Below are 18,763 nucleotides of genomic sequence, written 5' to 3'. Positions count from 1 at the left end.
GGATTATGAGGAAGTAGAGCGAGGTAAATGGAAAGCAGCATACTCCCGAGAGTTAGGGTTAGGGTTTACCATTTACCAAGTCGGAAAACAGGATGGCGACCTCCCCGAAAGCTATCTCGCGTTCGACTTGTCCGATGTCCAAATACAACTTCAACTTTTGGACAAATACAGTATGTGGTCCTTCTGCAACCTTCAAACACGGTGGATGAAGAGGAAACACAAAGACGCAGCAGATAATCTTTTGTTTGTTTGTTTGTTTCGGCGTGTTTCATTGTTTACAGGTAAAAGGGTGTTTGTCTGGTCTCCGTGTTTTTGCGTTGCTCTCTTTCTTGCTTGGGTATTAGCTAAAATGTTATTGTTTACTGAATTACGTTTTGTCTCTTGTCTAGAATAATTGCTGGCGGAAGACCGGAACACAGTGAGAGAGCATGCCAAGCAAAACAGCTTCCCTATAGAAAGCACCTTTTCGTGTCTGCTTGACCCCCGCGACGAATTCCAACAAAGGTTGAGGAAAGGTGGCATACAAAGGTTAGGAGTTTGGAGAATCCGAAGACGGCCAGAGAGTCGAACGGAAGCTGCTTGCAGTACCGCCATCTACCGGAAACCCCTCAGTACTGTAGTTTTGAGTATTCAGTGTATATTTGTCCAAAACGTTCGAAATACAATGTATGCAGACGCACATTTAACTACATATTAATTGATTGATTCATATCCATGTACATATGCGCGTGTGATAACAAGCCCACAAGCCCCAAAAGAAAAGAAGACGTTGAGAGAGCGGCTCTCGCGATATTCAACGGGACGGGACCTACCAAACGAAACTCACTCGGCTCGCACTAGCAGCACTTGACCGGAAGTGGCACAGTGGCGTTCGCCAGACGAGCACAATCATCGTGTACTCGCCACTTTCCCTGTTCGCGCGAACATGAATGTAGAGTCGGCGGCTCAGGTCCAGACGGACGACGTCGAGCTGGAAGACGGGGAGATTTGCGACGATGACGGCGAGGAGACCTCTGCCGCCCGGCGGGGGGAGGGGAACAGCAGCAGGCCTCTGCGGGGTCCGAGGCCGCCCTACATGGCCCACCCTCAGGCGAACTTTCGCCACATGATGGCCTACGACGTCCACGGACCCCAGTGCGGGCCGAGCGGGCCGGACCGACCTCACGCTCCCTGTCCTCCGCCGTCGGCGCCGCCGCCGGGGCTCGCTCCTCTGTGCGGGGGGCCCGGTCCGAGGCCCAGCTTTTGGGAGCGGAGCCACGGCGCTCTGGGGAGGTTCAGACACCGAACCGTACCAAACGGAGGACGAGGGGCCTGGAACCGGGGAGGCTGGGCCGGCCCCAGACGCCCCATGGGTCGGTATGGGCCTGGAGAGAACAGTAACAGCCGGAACGAGTCTCCCGGCAGGAAACGTATCCTTCGCTCGTGGCAAGTTTTTCTACTTACAGCTCCACTGACACCCTAACACACACAACAAAAACAGGAGAAACCATCTGCCATTTTCCTCACACGTTCACGTTTGCCCATACGTCGATCTGATAGACCGTTAGAGAGCGACAAATTGTTGACAGATAGACTAGTCTACTGGTGGTGGGTACAGTCGGGGTGCCAATGTTTTAGCCATGTCTGCATAAAACCAAATTGTTCTAATTGTTCTTTTATTTATTTATTTATGTTACAAAAGTGATATTACTCAAACAGAGAACATTAATCGGCCACAGTAGGATATGAGGAAAAACTGATGGCTTACATAAAGTAACTTTAAAAATAAGAATGGACTAGAATTAAATAAACAAAATAAAATCCTGTTCAGAAATCCTAAAAAAATAATACCACAACAAAGATAAATGAAATTGCAACATTACCACTGCTTAATTGAAACATTAGCATATTCTACATTTGAATAGATTCAATAAAAAACAATTATTTGAAAACCATGAGCAATAATCTCAATAAATTATAAATACAAATTATACTTTTAAAGTGAAAAATAACAATTCAGATTCAATTCAGTTTTTTGTACTGTCAGTACAGGGTGGGAACAGCATTTGCTTTCTCCACATGTGCGGCAATACACTTGAACTTCTTGACACAACTGAAGTTAAGGTTTATTGACAACTGCTGTTCTGCTGTGCACGTCTTGCCCTCTGAGGAGCCCGCAATGAGCTACACAAGGTAACAGGTACTTTTATTGTCAATTCTACAAAGACATGGAGTCGGGGTTATTTTAAATGAAGAGTTAGCTAAGAATGTCTTGGAGGTGAAAAGAGTATCCGATCGAGCGATGAGGCTGAAACTTGAAATTTAGGGTGTTATGTATAATGTGATTAGTGGCTGTGCCCTACAGGTAGGATGTGACCTAGAGGTGAAAGAGAAATTCTGGAAGGAGCTCGACGAAGTAGTTCTGAGCGTCCCAGACAGAGAGAGAGTCGTGATTGCTGCAGATTGTAATGGACATGTTGGTGAAGGTAATAGGGGTGATGGGTAAGTACGGCATCCAGGAAAGGAACTTGGAGGGACAGATGGTGGCAGACTTTGCAACAAGGATGCAAATGGCTGGAGTGAACACTTTTTTCCAGAAGAGGCACGAACATAGGGTGACCTACAAGAGCAGGTGGATTACATCTTGTGCAGATGATGTCATCTGAAGGAGGTTACCGACTCTAAGGTAGTGGTAGGGGAGTGTGGCTAGACAGCATAGGATGGTGGTGTGTATGATGACTCTGGTGGTGGGGAGGAAGATTAGGAAGACAAAGGCAGAGCAGAGAAGCATGTGGTGGAAGCTGAGACAGGACGAGTGTTGTGCAGCTTTTTGGGAAGAGGTGAGACAGGAGTAGCTTCCAGAAGACTGGACCACTGCAGCCAAGGTGATCAGAGAGGCTGGCAGGAGAGTACTTGGTGTGTCTTCTGGCAGGAAAGGAGAGAAGGAGACTTGGTAATGAACCTCACAGTACAGGAAATCATGCAAGGAAAAAGGTTAGCTAAGAAGAAGTGGGTCACTGAGAGGACCGAGGAGAGGCGAAAGGAATACATTGAGATGCGACACAGGGCAAAGGTAGAGGTGGCAAAGGCCAAACAAGAGGCATATGATGACATGTATGGCAGGTTGGACACTAAAGAAGGAGAAAAGGATTATTACAGGCTGGCCAGACAGAGGGATAGAGATGGGAAGGATGTGCAGCAGGTTAGGGTGATTAAGGATAGAGATGGAACTATGTTGACTGGGGCCAGCAGTGTGCTAGCTAGATGGAGAGAATACTTTGAGGAGTTGATGAATGAGGAAAATGAGACAGAAGGGAGAGTAGAAGAGGCAAGTGTGGTGGACCAGGAAGTGACAATGATTAGTAAGGGGGAAGTTAGAAAGGCATTAAAGAGGATGAAAAATGGAAAGGCAGTTGGTGCTGATGACATTCCTGTGGAGGTATGGAAGCATCTAGGAGAGGTGGCTGTGGAGGGTTTGACCAGCTTGTTCAATAGAATTCTAGCGCGTGAGAAGATGCCTGAGGAATGGAGGAAAGGTGTGCTGGTGCCCATTTTTAAGAACAAGGGTGATGTGCAGAGCTGTGGCAACTATAGAGGAATAAAGTTAATGAGCCACACAATGAAGTTATGGGAAAGAGTAGTGGAGTCTAGAACCAGGACAGAATGAGTATTTGCGAGCAACAGTATGAGGAATGAAGATTAGCCGAAGTAAGACAGAATATATGTGCATGAATGAGAGGGGTGGTGGGGGAAGAGTGAGGCTACAGGGAGAAGAGAGAGCAAGGGTGGAAGACTTTAGATACTTGGGGTCAACCGTCCAGAGCAATGGGGAGTGTGGTCAGGAAGTGAAGAAACGGGTCCAAGCAGGTTGGAACGGGTGGAGGAAGGTGGCAGCAGGTGTGTTACGTGACACAAGAGTCTCTGCTAGGCTGAAGGGCCAAGTTTATAAAACAGGGGTGAGGCCAGCCATGATGGACGGATTAGAGACAGTGGCACTGAAGAGACGACAGGAAGCAGAGCTGGAGGTGGCGGAAATGAAGATGTGGAGGTTGGCTCTGAGTGACCAGGTTGGATCAAATTAGAAATGAGCTCATCAGAGGGACGGCAAGAGGTTAGAGAGAACAGAGTTCGATGGTTTGGTCACGTCCAGAGGCGAGAGAGAGAATATATTGGTAGAAGGATGATGAGGATGGAGCTGCCAGGCAAGAGAGCTAGAGGAAGACCAAAGAGAAGGTGGATGGATGTCGTGAGGGAAGACATGAGGGCAGTTGGTTCTCGAGAGGAGGATGCAGGAGATAGGCTGACATGGAAAAGGATGACGCGCTCGCTAAAGGGACAAGCCCAAAGGAAAAGAAGAAGAATTGTGCTAATGACGCAGAGTCCTAGCAATTTCGAGCAGTTTTAAATGACTACTAGAGCAATTGTCTGGTACAGTGACCATTGTGCAAATGGCTCAGAGACTTGCAGAAATGTAAGCAGTTTAAAGTGACTAGTACTGCGATAATCTGTAACAGTGTCAATTGTGCAAATGGTGCAGATAATTCACAAGCACGAGTGGGCAGTATTGGTCAACAACAGATATGCAAATAGTGCAGAGTGGCGAGATTGCTACAGTGAGTGCACGAATAATGTATCATTGGCCTGACAGAGGTGTGACAACAATCTCAAGACAAAATTGGCAGCATGGAATTGAATTTAAGCGTGAAGATGTTCGAATGTCCGCTTGTTTTAGTTTGCATTGATCGATAGGGCTTACCTGAGAGAACGAGCTGGAAGAGGTGAAGAGGGTTTTGCACGTTCTTGTCGTAGTTCTGGCAGCGTGCAAGTCCTCAAGGCTGGGTATGGAGTTACAACAATTTTTTTCAGCAGTTTTGATTGTCCTTTGTAGTTGGAGTTTGTCCTTTTTTGTGGCAGCACCAAACCAGACTATGGTGGAGGAACACAGGACCGATTCGATGACCGCTGTGTAGAACTGCCTCAACAGCTCCCGTGGCAGGCCGTGCTTCCTCAGAAGCCGCATTTCAAAATGTTCTTGAGTAAGATACTGAACCCAGAGGTGCGCCTGGTGCTGCATCAACAGTAGGTGAATGAGGTCAGTGCGCTTTGAGTACCTCGGGCGGCTGTGGCACAGTTGGTAGGGCGGGTTCGGTCACAGGTTCAAATCCCGGCTCTGACTGTCCGCATGTCAAAGTGTCCTTGGGCAAGACACAACCCTAATTTGCTCCCAGTGTACCTGGCAGCGCCTTGCAAGGCAGCAGTCGCCCATTGGTTCACGAATGCGTGTGAGTGGGTGAATGTGAGGCTTTGCAAAGCGCTTTGGGCACTGTGGTGGTGTAGATAAAGCGCTATATAACCATTTGAAGGTAGAAGCGGGCTATAAAAGTGGGAGCTCATTTACGAGATGGGTAGAAAGTTGGCCTTTATCAATCCTGCAAGGGAAATGTTCTCAGCATTTGTCAATTAGTTTAATGGCCGACCAGTTGTCATCAGAACGTACCTGACCAAATAGGCGACCTGAAGAACAGTGCCCCTCCTTGACTCTTGATAACAGAGAAGCCGCTCGGAAGGAGTCTGGCGAGAAGAGCGCCAACTAGTCTGGCCAAGTGCGGCGGTGGTGCCGAGTCCTTCGAGGATCTGCTGTCCAAGTACAAGCAGATCCAGCTAGAGCTGGAGTGCATCCGCAAGGAGGAGAGCATGGCGCTGGAAGCCGAGGTCCAGGGGTCGGAGGTCAAGGTTCAAGGGGCGGAGGCCAAGGTCCAGAGGTCAGATGTCAGGGTTCAAGGTGCGGCGGCCAAGCTTCAAGGGGCAAAGGCCAAGGTTCAGGGGACGAAAAAGCGTCCCGCGCAAGCCATCCCGCTTCCCCAAGTGTCCGCCCAGCTTCCGGCAGAGAACAAGAAAAGTTTCCAGGCGTTTAACATCAAACCGCTGCGCATCACACTGTTCACGCCGGCCAGTCTGGACACGAGCGCCGAGGAGGAACGGCAGCAGCACGAGGAAGCGGGTGAGTGAGCGACTGACTCGTTTCGACAGCCCTAGTCGAAGCGTCGCTGACTTCCTGTTTTGTCCGAGCAGCGACGCAGGCGGACGCAGATCCCGCGGCGGCAAAGAAGGCGGAGGAGGTTGCGAAGGCGTGTGTTTGTTGCGGCGAGGAAGGAAAGGATGACGGCAAAACGCCCGGCAGAGAGTCGTCCGCCTCCAGCGAGGACGTCTTCATCTGTCTCGATGAGGTAAGATGGCGTTTTGGGCGGCCATTTTTGGAGTCCCTCAGCCTCAAATGTGAGTTCAGGTGGCACAAGTACTCGCACTCTGTACTTAAGTAGAAGTACAGACATTTGTGTAAAAAAAGACTACCTCCGTAAGTAAGGTTTTAATTGTGTTGGACTTTTGAAAACATGCAGTTACAAAGCGTTTCATAAACACAAAATCGAGACGGATGGTTCGAGACGAGACAAGACAAAGGATGGGAACATGACACAGAGAGAAATCAACTCGAGTCAAATAATATAAACAAGAATAATGAGGGATAATGTAGGATCTCCAGCTGGTTCTTGTTTGAGAGAAGACTCACTGAGGCAGGTTTCTTTCCAAGGAAAGGAAAGAAGCGTGGAGTCATAGTTCCAGAGCTGAATGGGGCAGAATAGGTCTTATTCCAGCAATATTCCTTCACTGGAGAAAGCAGGACATGATGGTTGACTGTCATGTACGGCTCGAAGATATAACAAGTCTCTCAGGAGTGGATTCAATGTTCTGGTACTGTGTGTCGTCTAACGTAATTGGCGTGACTCTTTTATATCTGCAAAATATAAATTGACTGTGAATCTGACGTTAGTCTGCAGCAAGCAGTGGCTGACCAAACAGGTCATTTCTTTGATAGAATTTTTGAAGACTTAATGGAAACATATGCATGTTCAGATAAAAGCAAAGCATAACAAAAGGCATGCATTTGTTTACATGTACTGTTTTGTGACTTCTCATAAATGCTGTACTGAAAGTAGCGTGCAGCAGCAAAATTTTAACTTCATGTCAGCATACAAGGGGGGTTGGATTCAGGGAACAAATGAGTGTGGTTTGAATATAAAGCCTCTATTTGTTAACAAAGAGCAGAACTTACATCCTGTGCAGATGATGTCAACTAAGGGGGGTTACTGACTGTAAGGTAGTGGTAGGGGAGAATGTGGCGAGACAGCATAAGATGGTGGTGTGTAAGAGGACTCTGGTGGTGGGGAGGAAGGTTCAGAAGACAAAGAAGCTGAGAAACCAAGAGTGTTGTGCGGCTTTTCGACAAGAGGTGAGACAGGCTCCCCGTGGACAGGAGGAGCTTCCAGAAGACTTGACCACGGCGCCGTTTCTGTCGCCATAGGCTGTTTCGTACTTCTTGAACGCTGGCTGCTAGATCCATTCCACACATCCAGCATCCACACACACACACGTAATTTCTGAATATTACTCCGCGGCGGACTAATATGCGAGCGCATCGGCCTGAGGTTCCGCCTGTGGGCTCGGGACCAGTCACAGGAGTTGACAAGACCAGAAAAAAACACTTCCGCCTCTTCTGCTGTTGAGAAGTAACGGTACTTTTACTTTGTTACAATGATCTAAATGACGCTCGCTACTTTTATTGAGCAATTATTGCTTATTTATCACCTATTTCGTGTGCGAAACTACAAATTCAAAACAAACAAAAACATGTATTGTATTTATCTGGCGCTGTCTGCCCAAACGTGCATATTGCAGCCCACTTATAACTTGAGAATACACTGTGCAGTAAATTGGAGGTGTTGTAGTTTTGGCTGTGCATACACACACGCGCGCGCACATTCACATTCACATTTTATTTTATTTTTATTTTATTGATGTTCATGCTGTGGTTGAAAAAATCCGAAGGTACGCACTATTTACTCAGTACTTGAGTAATTATTTCAACGTGTACTTTTTCCTCTTAAGTAATTTTTTTCCCGACACACCTCGTGCATCTTTTTTTACATCGTGTTGTCATTTGCGCAAGTTGAAAAAAGTAATGAGCCTATTTCGACAAAGACACAGATACCCCTTTTCAAATGTAGCGAGGTAAAAGTATGAAGTGGGGAGAAAACTATAGAAATACTCAAGTGAAGTACACTACCTGTGTTTGTTGCCTGTGATCGATTGTTGTGGCTGCAGGTGGAGGAGGAGGACCTGTCGGAGCTCCACCTGCGGCTGCTCGCCCTGCAGTCGGCCAGCAGAAAGTGGCAGCAGAAGGAGCAGCAGGTGATGAAGAGGAGCAGAGAACCGGCGGCGGGCAGGCCGAGGCCCGCCGACCGCAGGACCAGACCCCGGTCCAAACCTCAAGACAGAGAGCGAGACAAGGCCAAGCCCGGGCCCAGAGAGCGACCTAAACCCGCTCCCAGGACCGCAGCCAGAACTCCTCCGGACAGAAGCAGAGGCAAGAAGAGCACGGGCCCAGGTGAGAAGAAGGTTGTGCCAGACACTCGTCCTCATGCCGCCTGTTGGCTTTCCCGTGCAAACCCAAACCCTTTATTGCAGGGGAGATGTTCACAAGAATCTTTGCAAGCATAAAATGTCGAGCAAATTCATTCATAATGGCGTGATTATGAAAGCGTGTAGTTGTTAGGGATTGAAAGGTCTTTGAAAAACGTGCAAAGGGTTCGGTTGAATCGTTTGGGTTCTGTTTACTTCATAACATGCTTGACTAATGAGGCAACAGTGTCATGCCACAGCACAGTAGCAAGTTAGCCGAGACGGCAGGGCGGACAGGTCGTCTGCGTCGTGGCGTTCCAGCGGTGCAGAAGGACCGGTCCTATAGCAGCGGGGCGGATCGCCAGAGAGCTTGTGTTGGAGAGAAGACGTATAGACCCGGGAGAAGCAGTCAGCTTACCATGGTACTTCTACGTCTTTGTCTCTCCAACGCAGGATCTCTGGTTCCTTGGCTCGGACGCTCCATAGCGAGACGTTCCGTCCTCTCACGAAACCCGCCGCCGGAGGCCGGCTGTTAGTTGACCACCATAATAATGCTGTGAATATACTTTCACTTTTAACCGAACTGTACAAGATATCATTGATTGTACCGAACCGAAAACCGCGACCACAAAACCGAACCGTGGATTTTGTGAACCGTTCCATCCCAGGTAGTTGTGATAGTCAGCGAGAATGTTGTCCGGCTTCTTACGTTGCCAGCATGACTTATTTGTGATGTAGTGTTACTATAACATACACAGTGGGGACGCAAAGTATTCAGACCCCCTTAAATGTTTCACTCTTTGTTATATTGCAGCCATTTGCTGAAATCATTGAAGTTCTTTTCCCTCATTAACACACAGCAGCACCTCATATTGACAGAATTGTTGAAATTTTTGCAGATTTATTTAAAAAGAAAAACGGAAATCTCACACAGCCGTAAGTATTCAGAGCCTTTGCTGTGACACTCGTATATTGAACTCGGGTGCTGTCCATTTCTTCCGGTCATCCTTGAGATGGTTCTACACCTTCCTTGGAGTCCAGCTGTGTTTGATGATACTGATTGGACTTGATTAGGAAAGCCACACCCCTGTCTATATAAGAACTTACAACGGATCGGTGCGGGGTCTGCAGTGATGCGGACTTTGTATCGGTCCGTTGTGGTAAAGAAGGAGCTAAACCGAAAGGCGAAGCTCTCGATTTACCGGTGGATCTCCGTTCCTCCCCTCACCTACGGTCACGAGCTGTGGGTCGTGACCCAAAGAACGAGATCCCGGATACGAGCGGCCCAAATGAGTTTCCTCCGCAGGCTGTCCGGGTAAGAAGGGTAAGAAGCTCGGTCACCCGGGAGGATCTCAGAGTAGAGCCGCTGCTCCTCCACATCGAGAGGAGCCAGATGAGGTGGCCGGGGCATCTGATTGGGATGCCTCCCGGACGCCTCCCCGGTGAGGTGTTTTCGGGCACGTCCCACCGGGAGGAGACCCCGGGGCGACCCAGGACACGCCGGAGAGACTATTGTCTCTCGGCTGGCCCGGGAACGCCTCGGGATCCCCTCGGAAGAGCTGGAGGAAGTGGCTGGGGAGAGGGAAGTCTGGGCGTCCCTTCTAAGGCTACTGCCCCCGTGACCCGACCTCGGATAAGCGGTAGAAAATGGATAGAAAAACCCACACAAAACAGTCACTGTTCCCAAAAAAAGCCGTCTGTGTGCGCTGAACATGGCGACGCTTGACCGTACGCACCCCTTCTGCGCAGCCTCGGCGAGCAAACAAGCGTTGCGGAAACAACAGCTGCGCACATCTAAGCTTCAGCGGAAGCAGGAGGAAGACGAATGGCATAAACGAGAGGACGAAATCCGCAAGATCCGCGATCTATCCAACCAGGACGAGCAGTACAAGCGCTTCATGAAGCTGGTGGGCGGCAAGACGCACGGCTGCGCCAAGGTACCGCCCTGGCCTCGACCGTAACCCCGACGCCGCGCCGCGCCCCGCCCCGCCCCGTCCCGCCCGCCCTCTTTCGACCTTGTCTTTGTCCTTCAGGTCAGGGGTGGAGAACTGAGAAAGTCCTCCACCGGTAGGACGGGCCCAGATGCCACAGGAAACCTCTACCAGTACGACAACTACGACGAGGTTGCCATGGACACGGACAGTGAACCCGGTTCCCCAGGTGGGTCACCTGACGCTTCTCAACCACTGGCGAAACCACTTCCACCGCACATTTGAAATAGCAACGTTACAAAATGTTCTAAAAACGAGTGTCTGTCAAGTGCTGGGTCTGAGACTTAAATGAGGATTTTGATATAGAGCGGCAAGACTGTTCCCTAAAATGTCCACGACAAATCCCTTTGGAGTGATTAGGGAGTAAGCGAAGGAGTGAATGATTGCAGTAACTGCATGTCAAGTCCTCATTCCAGCTTTTTGAGATTATGAAGTTGGCGGCCACTATTGAAAGTAGGGATGTCCCGATCACAGTTCTGAGGACCGGTGTTCATATCCCGTCCCCGCCTGTGTGGAGTTTGCATGTTCTCCCTGAGCCTGCGTGGCTTTTCTCCAGGTACTCCGGTTTCCTCCCACATCCCAAAAACATGCGTACGAGGTTAATTGAAGACTCTAAATTGCCCGTAGGTGTGAATGTGAGTGTGAAAATGGCTGAATATACGTGCATACTGTATGTTTATGTACGTAGCTGTACATGGATATATGTACCAGGGTCCGAAATACCGGTATCGGATTGCAAAATGCGACCGAGGTCTCGATTTCCGCACGTGACGCACGCTTGCTCAGGACATCCCAAATGGAAAGCCAGAACAAATTGTTCATACACAGACGAGTTTTCGTACAAGAAACTATCGTGAATTGCGTGCATGTCGTTATTTGGACATTTTTGTACAGCATACTTCTTGGCGCCTGCTCTGTCAAGCGCTGGGGCCTGGCATGGATTTGCCGGAGTAGCACTTGCGCAAGCATTGGGAACTAAATTTGAGGTCACGCGCAAGTGTACAGTGGGGGGGGGGGGGGGGAACAATGTAGTCAGCCACCAATTGTGCAAGTTCTCCCACTTCAAAAGATGAGAGAGGCCTGTCATTTTCATCATGGGTATACCTCAAGATGAGAAAAAAAAATCACAGTCTCATTTTCAATCATTTATGAGCAAATTATGGTGGAAAGAAGTATTTGCTCAATAATAAAAGTTCATCTCTTTGTTGGCAATGACAGATGTCCAACATTTTCTTTCAGATTTTCACACACTGTTGCTGCTATTTTGGCTGCTTCCTTCATGCACAGTGATGTTTTGGGGCTGCCGCTGGGCAACGCGGACTTCCAAATCCCTCAAAGAGTTTCTATGGGGTTGAGATCTGGAGACTGGCTAGGCCACTCCAGGACCAGGAATATTGTGCTATAAATTCCATCCATAGCCATAATTTGCAAATAAATTCCTTAAAAATAAGACAGGGATTTTCTGGAATGTTCTTTTTTTGTTGTCGTTCTCATTTTGTCTTTCACAGGTGAGGTATACCTATGATGAAAATGACAGGCCTCTCTCAACTTTTGAAGTGGGAGAGTTTGCCCAACAGGTGGCTTTTTTGCCCCACTGTATGTCCAAATTGTTCGTAAGCCCGGCAGTTTGTGTGTTTTTGTTTTAAACGCGTTACAGCAAAGCGTGAAAGCGTGACTCTGCTGCAGCTGTGGAATTGATTTTCCGTGCTTGTGTCTGTTGGTCAGCACGTCCTCCTTTCCCAGCAGAAGACTCGGCGGCGGCGTCTTTCCCTCTGCCGCCGCTTTACGTGAAGGTACGTACGCTTCTTCCTCTCGCAGTCGGCGACGGTCGGGTAACAGGAAGCGGCGTCGGATGTTTGGCAACTTTTGTCGTCTCGTCGCAGCCCTTCGCCGCCTGCGCCCCTCCCCCGCCGCCCCCCCTCCCCCCTCTGACCAGCAATCCGGCGCCCCCTCCCAAGCCTCCGTTTGCTGATGAGGAAGAGGAGGAGGAGATGCTGCTCAGGGAGACCTGTCTCATGTCCATGGCCAACAAGCGGCTGGGGACCGCAGAGGTTGCTTTGCTTTACTTTCTTTTTATTCTTTGAGCATTTCAACCAAACAGCACATACGTGATGACAGAACAGCCGCGGGAGATTGAGGTGGGCCGTCATGCGGTCCTGAGCCCGAGCATTGATTCACGGACAATTGAGCTATACGGCTTTGAAAACATTCGCCGTGCCGGAGTCTGAATGATATCGCTGTTAAGATGGTTCCAAAATGGCAGCCGAAAGCCAATGAAGTCCATTTAACCCAAATCTTTAAGTTATGTTGCATAATCTGCCAGTCAGTGGCACCCCTGCCAAAAGGGTTAGAATTGCTTAGAGATGCCACACATCAATCTCCTCAACTCACGTCAACATAGTTCCTGGGCACTAAGATGGCACCAAAGCAATACTTTAATATTGGGCAGTGCACAAAATGAGTGAATACAGATCTGCTCACCATTATTGGCACCCGTGAAGTTGACGTACGAAATGTGGAATATCTCCTGAAGAAACATTTTTCTCTAGAGAACTTGCGTTTGATACAAAAACAGAGCTTTTTGTCAAAGCACACAAACGGTACGTTGACAGAACGGCGCAATGAAACCTCGAAGGAAAAGAACTCCCTGCCAACAGTCAAGCACGGTGAAGGATCCGTTATGCTATTGGGCTGATCTGGATCGCAGGTATCATGAAATCAGAAAATCATCGAGAGATTTTAGAGCCTAATGTCTTTCCCAGTGGACGAAAACTTGGTTTATGGCGCAGATCATGGGTCCTCCAGCAAGACAAGGACCCAAAGCGCACAGGAATGTTCAAAAGGAGAAAATAGACAATGAGTCCTGATCTCAAGCCAATTGAAAATCTTTGGCGGGAGCTGTCAATTTGTCAACCTTGCAAAATGTTGAAGAGCTTGAAGAAGTTGTGAAGGGAGAGTTGGGAGAAAATAGCACCCGAGAAGTCCGCAAAGCTTCGAGATGGAGAAAAGAACCGTTTGGAAGCTGTCGTCGCTGCTAAACTATTCGGGAGGGCTGCCAAGATTCCTGCACATGCTGTTTTCACTTGGGTTTTTTTTTCCTTTTGAAATTACAATATCTTAAGTTGGGGGGGGGGGGGAAACAAAACGTTTTCTTTGTTAAATTTCTTTAGACCAATTAAAATATCCTGATGATATATTTTTGGTACATTTCCATGTATGTTTTGAAAATATTATACAGGTTATGCAAAAAATTAAGGTGTGAATAATGCTGAGCAGGACTGAATTTTTCCATAAATAACAGAGGATGCTTTCCCCCAAAATACAGTAGCGTAGTAGGCTTAAATGTTCCCCCCAAAAAATGAGATGGGTTTTATTCCTAAAAACAGTGCATTTAATATTGTAAGACACTTTAACGCTTAATTGTAGGAAAATACAAAACTGTCCTTAAATAATGATTACGTTAAAATGTATTGCACATGAAAGTTCAAAATTGTACCTAAATAAATGTTAATAAAAAAAAAAGTGTTTCAAGACAAAATTCAAATTCTAAATACAACTAGACTGTACCTTGGCAGCAATTTTCTCGTGTACCACTAGAGGGAACTCGAAGAAAGTCCTTTGAATTTTGACATTATTAAATTAACTTCAAGTGAATAACATTTAGGTGGCACGGTGGATGACCGGTTAGCATATCTGCCTCAGAGTTCTGAGGACCCGGGTTGAAATCCATGTTCTCCCCGTGCCTGCGTGGCTTTTCGCCGTGTACTCCGGTTTCCTCCCACATCCCAAAAACATGCGTGCCAAGTTAATCGAAGACTCTAAATTGCCCGTAGGTGTGAACGTGAGTGTGAATAGTTGTTTGTTTATATGTGCCCTACGATTGGCTGGTGATCAGGGTGCACTCCGCCTCTCGCCCCAAGATAGCTGAGATAGGCTCCAGCGCACCCGCAACCCGAGTGAGGATAAGCGGTTGGGATAATGGATGGCTGCTTGAATAACATTTCATATTTGGTGGCATAACCCTTACTTGCAATAACTGCATAAAGCCTGCGACCCATTGACTTCTCCAGACTGTTGCAATGCTTTTCCAGGCCTCTTTCAGTTCGTTTGTGGGGGTTTCTCCCTTCAGTCTCCTCTTCAGGAGGTATAATGCACGCTCTATTGGGTTAAGGTCCGGTGATTGACTTGGCCAGTCACAGACCTTCCACTTTTCCCCCCTAATGAAGTCCTTTGTTGTTTTGGGTCATTGAAGCGTCTCCCGATGAGTTTGGATGCATTTTTCTGTAAATTGCCGGACAAAATGGTTTTGTCGACTTCAGAATTCATTCTGCTGCTACCATCGTGAGCGACATCGTCAATAAAGACGAGCGAGGCCGTTCCAGAAGCACCCGTGCGAGCCCGGGCCGTGACATGACCTTCACAGATGAGCTTGCGTGTTTTGGATCGTAAGCAGATCCTTTCTTTCTTCATACTTTGGCCTTTCCATCACTTTGCTCGAGTTTCATCTCGGTCTCATCAGTCCATAAAACCTTGTGGCTCTGTACTACTTTGCAAAAATCCAATCTGGCCTTCCGATTGTTTTTGCCGATGAGCGGTTTGCATCTCGTGGTACGGCCTGTATATTTCTTCTCTGAAAGTCTTCTTGGAACAGTGGCTTGCGATACCTTCACCCCTGCCCTGCGGAGGTTGGCAGTGATGCCGCTGACTGTTGTCTTCGGGTGTTTCTTCGCAGCTCTCACGAGCTGTTTCTGTCATCAACCGCTTGGGCGACCTGTTCCGTGTCCGTCGCTCAGTACGCCAGTAGTTTCTTTCTTTTTCAAGACGTTCCAAATTGTTGTATTGGCTATGCCCAATGGTCGAGCAATCGCTCTGTTGGATGTTCCCTCTTCTCTCAGCTTCCAAATGCTTTGCTTTTCTCCCATAGACAGCTCTCTGGTCTTCACGTTTGCTTAACAGCAAATGCAGTTTTCACAGGTGATACCCAAAGCTAAAAACAAGCACGATCTAATGTTTAAGCAATCGATCTAAAAGGCAACACCAGAGCAACGAGAGACACCCATCAGTCACATGTTCCAATGCCTTTGCTCACTTGCAAAGTGGGTGGCGTCAAACGAAAGCTGCTCTGTCCCGAGTTGCACAACGCACCCAGCTGGAAATACCACGAAATGAAAGCTGGACTTCTGAACTTGTGTCTCATATTCATCTTTTGATCTGAAACCCAAATGTCTTCAGTACACAACAACAACAAAGGAATTGACCTTGATGTTCTAAAACCTTTGGAGGGGACTGTACATTGGTTGCACATGATTATAACGTGTTCAACTAACACACAATAATAGATTAGTTTTGCGGAAAAGGGGGACAATTGCATCGGTTTGCCACATTTGAATCATCTGCATCTGAAAATGACGCACTTTTTTTCAGTGTACCGCAGTTTGAGAATCACTGATGTAGCCACCTGTCCAGGGTGGGGGTGTTCAAGGTTACCGTAATAATAGAATTTAGTGAAATCATTTGGAGTTAAATTGTACAACTGGGAATTGAGTCAGTAGGCCGATATGTATGTAATAGTACATGGTATATATTTCGTTGATTATGATCTGGGACGGTGGGTCCAGATTTGATTTTGTTTTGTTTTCCAGAAAAAAAGTAAGAAATTCAAATTGAATAACGGCCTTCCGGCCTTCCGGCCTGATGGTCAGGGTTGTATGTGTTGGGTGTCCTATGATCTCTCTCGAAACCTTGTTTGATCCTCTTTTCCAGTAGGATCCAGATAATCCCGATCTTTAGCGTCAAAAATATCCTAACCCTAACCACCTTGGAATTTTGAGATACCCGAGAACAGCATTTGATCAGGATTCGGGGTCGGATCGGATTACTGAATCCCTATCCCCATTTGAGTTGGATCGGGATCACATATCCGGGTTTGAAATACACCATTTTGAGTTTTAATCCCGTCCAGATGAAATGTTTCTCTTAAATGAAATCGCCGGCGAATCAACTGAAGCTGCCCCCCATGGCGGCCGGTCACGGCATATCAATGACATCGTGCTCGCTTGTCAGCAGGAGCAGTTCTGGAGCGGTCCCCCCTCCCCGAGCGGGGCTCCCCCCGCAGGCGTCGAGCAGCCCGCCCGAGGAAACCTGAGCGCTGTCAGCCTGAACACCATGACGGTGGTGCGCGGAGACAAGTTCACGCGAGGAGGAGCTTCCAGAGCACCACTGGTGGTATGAGGAGGAGGAGGAGAGACAGGCGTGGCAAAAGTACTCACATGTCGTGCTTCGGTACAAACCGCAATTCCAATGAAGTTGGGTAAAACGTAAAAGTATCAAGACGTGGAAAAAAAACCTAACAGGCCAAATTTGGATAGAAAGGAGAGAGATTTTTTCAAACGCAGGGGCTGAAAGGAAAAACACTGTTCCTACGCAAGTATGGGACAGTATGGAATTTGATTTTGTACATTTCCACGTCTGGACAAGTATGAAAATGGAAACTGATGTGTGGAATAATATTCATGATTCCAATTATGCATAGCTGGGAAAAAAATATCGATCGATCCGTTTGTCTGTTTGTGTGAGAGCACGCGGTATTTTACTCGATTCTGATTGGCTCAGAAAGTTCCATCATTATTCGCTGATAATCTCCACCCTCAGAACATCTCAAGTACTTCCTGTTAAAACATCGTTCAATTGTTTCAAATGAGCGCGCGGCGGCCTTCGCCGTTCGATGAGACGAGCGAACGTGGCAACCTGACGCGGTCCGATTTTCTGATGAGTAAACGTGACGTACTCGGGAGAACAAACAACACCGAGTGAGTCAATCATTGACTTGATTTGGTGATGACAACACTTTTGGTGACTGGGAGGCTGCAAAAGAATTGAAGGAAAAGGAAGAAGTGGCACAAAAAGTGTACTCCGTAAGATTTCAATCAACTCCGAGATGAGAAGGATGAACTCGGCGCGCGTGTGTGGGGGTGCACGAGTGGTCGGAGGGGATTGATTTCAACTATTGAATATAATTCTATGATAAGCGCTCTGTCAATAAAGCTTGATTTGAATGCGATGGAAACAAGACACGAGGCGATTGAAACGCCAAGACTCTTTATGGCGCAAAAACGGACAAATACGAAGTGAACACTTCACCGTTGAAACCCTGCGACAATTTGATGGCGCCGTCCAGTCAACGAAGACCAACAGAGAGTACAGCGTCGGCGGCCCGACAGCTGGCACCAACCGTCACGTAGGAATATTATGTCATCTATTGAATCAAATGTCACAAATGAGCGTATTTTCCGCACCATAAGGCGCAGTCTCAATTACGGGGTCAATTTCTGTCCTTCAGCCATACCTAAGGTGCCCCGTATTATTCGGCGCATGCTAAAACAAGGTAGCGGGAGCAAAACCGTGAGTTCGGTTGAACGGTATTTGAATTTTTCTCTCAAGAAGAATTTGGAAATCTCCAATGTGTAGGAAACTTGTAAAAAGTGCAAATTCCACTCAAGTGCTGATCTCCTCAAATCTACTGAAGAACCGTAAGGGTGTGTTAGCACTTTGTTGCTTACCGCTGGATGATGGTGATGGTCTGTCGTGCGTTTGCGTGTGTGCGCAGCTGCCACGTCACAAGTCCGTGGTGGTGTGTCTGAACGAGTCGGACGACAGCGATTCTGACTTGGACGCCGCGGCGCAGGGGATGTTCGGCGGCCTGGAGTTCATGATCAAGGAAGCCCGGAGGACGGCCGAGGTCATCGCCACCAAGTCCAAAGGCGCGTCGGAGAAGGAGAACAATCCGGTGCGGACGCCCGAAGCTTTGTCCGAGGCCAAGAAGGCAGAGTACCGCTTCCTCAGGGAGGAGCTGGCCAGGTATGAAGCCGCTCGCTGCTGACAATTGTCGTACCTCGAGGCGGCCGCAACTTGAGTCGGGCCGCCGTTACAGCTCGGGATCGCAAGTCAATGACGTCGCCGCAGCACAGGCCGTACGGCCAATGAAAATGTCCGGTTAACTGGCACCGAAAATGAGGTTTGCGGGTACCGAGCGAAGTCTTGAATCCGGGCTGTGGCCTTTCAGCGCGCGCTTTACATGTTGTCCCGCGTGGTCAAGGGGTTTTATCTCCCACATTTGAAAAACGGGTGGGTGGGTGATCACATTCTACCTTGAAACCGTAGCGCGACACATTCGCACGCACCTGTGGCTAAAACGCATCTTTCTGCGGCTGAATTGGACGCACAAGTGCGCGCTCCTTGAACAGGCTCGACTTTCTTCTCGCCCTTTCCGCTCAAGAAATGGAGTCACGGCGGCCGGGGCGATCGGCTTCTTCCTCGATAATGTCGCATCAAATTGT

General features: G+C 48.2%; 1 protein-coding gene across 4 annotated transcripts in view; it reads left to right on the top strand.

Moving 5' to 3' along the window:
- Window positions 1–815: 815 nt before the first annotated feature.
- The window catches only part of LOC133478729 (zinc finger C3H1 domain-containing protein), a 39,564-nt gene continuing 21,616 nt past the window's right edge, over window positions 816–18,763 (top strand). For 3 of the 4 annotated variants that reach the window (XM_061775153.1, XM_061775151.1, XM_061775154.1), the window contains exons 1-10: window positions 816–1,409; window positions 5,531–5,980; window positions 6,052–6,206; window positions 8,140–8,422; window positions 10,186–10,373; window positions 10,470–10,596; window positions 12,153–12,220; window positions 12,311–12,478; window positions 16,491–16,652; window positions 18,034–18,284. In XM_061775153.1, coding sequence (XP_061631137.1) covers window positions 926–1,409; window positions 5,531–5,980; window positions 6,052–6,206; window positions 8,140–8,422; window positions 10,186–10,373; window positions 10,470–10,596; window positions 12,153–12,220; window positions 12,311–12,478; window positions 16,491–16,652; window positions 18,034–18,284 — 2,336 coding nt within the window. In that variant the 5' untranslated portion in view covers window positions 816–925. The remainder of the gene's footprint in view (window positions 1,410–5,530; window positions 5,981–6,051; window positions 6,207–8,139; window positions 8,423–10,185; window positions 10,374–10,469; window positions 10,597–12,152; window positions 12,221–12,310; window positions 12,479–16,490; window positions 16,653–18,033; window positions 18,285–18,763) is intronic. The other variant, XM_061775152.1, reaches the window with a different exon arrangement.

The sequence above is a fragment of the Phyllopteryx taeniolatus genome, chromosome 5 (genome assembly GCF_024500385.1).
Source record: "Phyllopteryx taeniolatus isolate TA_2022b chromosome 5, UOR_Ptae_1.2, whole genome shotgun sequence".
Taxonomy (NCBI): domain Eukaryota; kingdom Metazoa; phylum Chordata; class Actinopteri; order Syngnathiformes; family Syngnathidae; genus Phyllopteryx; species Phyllopteryx taeniolatus.
This window is presented reverse-complemented; position numbering and strand designations above follow the sequence as displayed.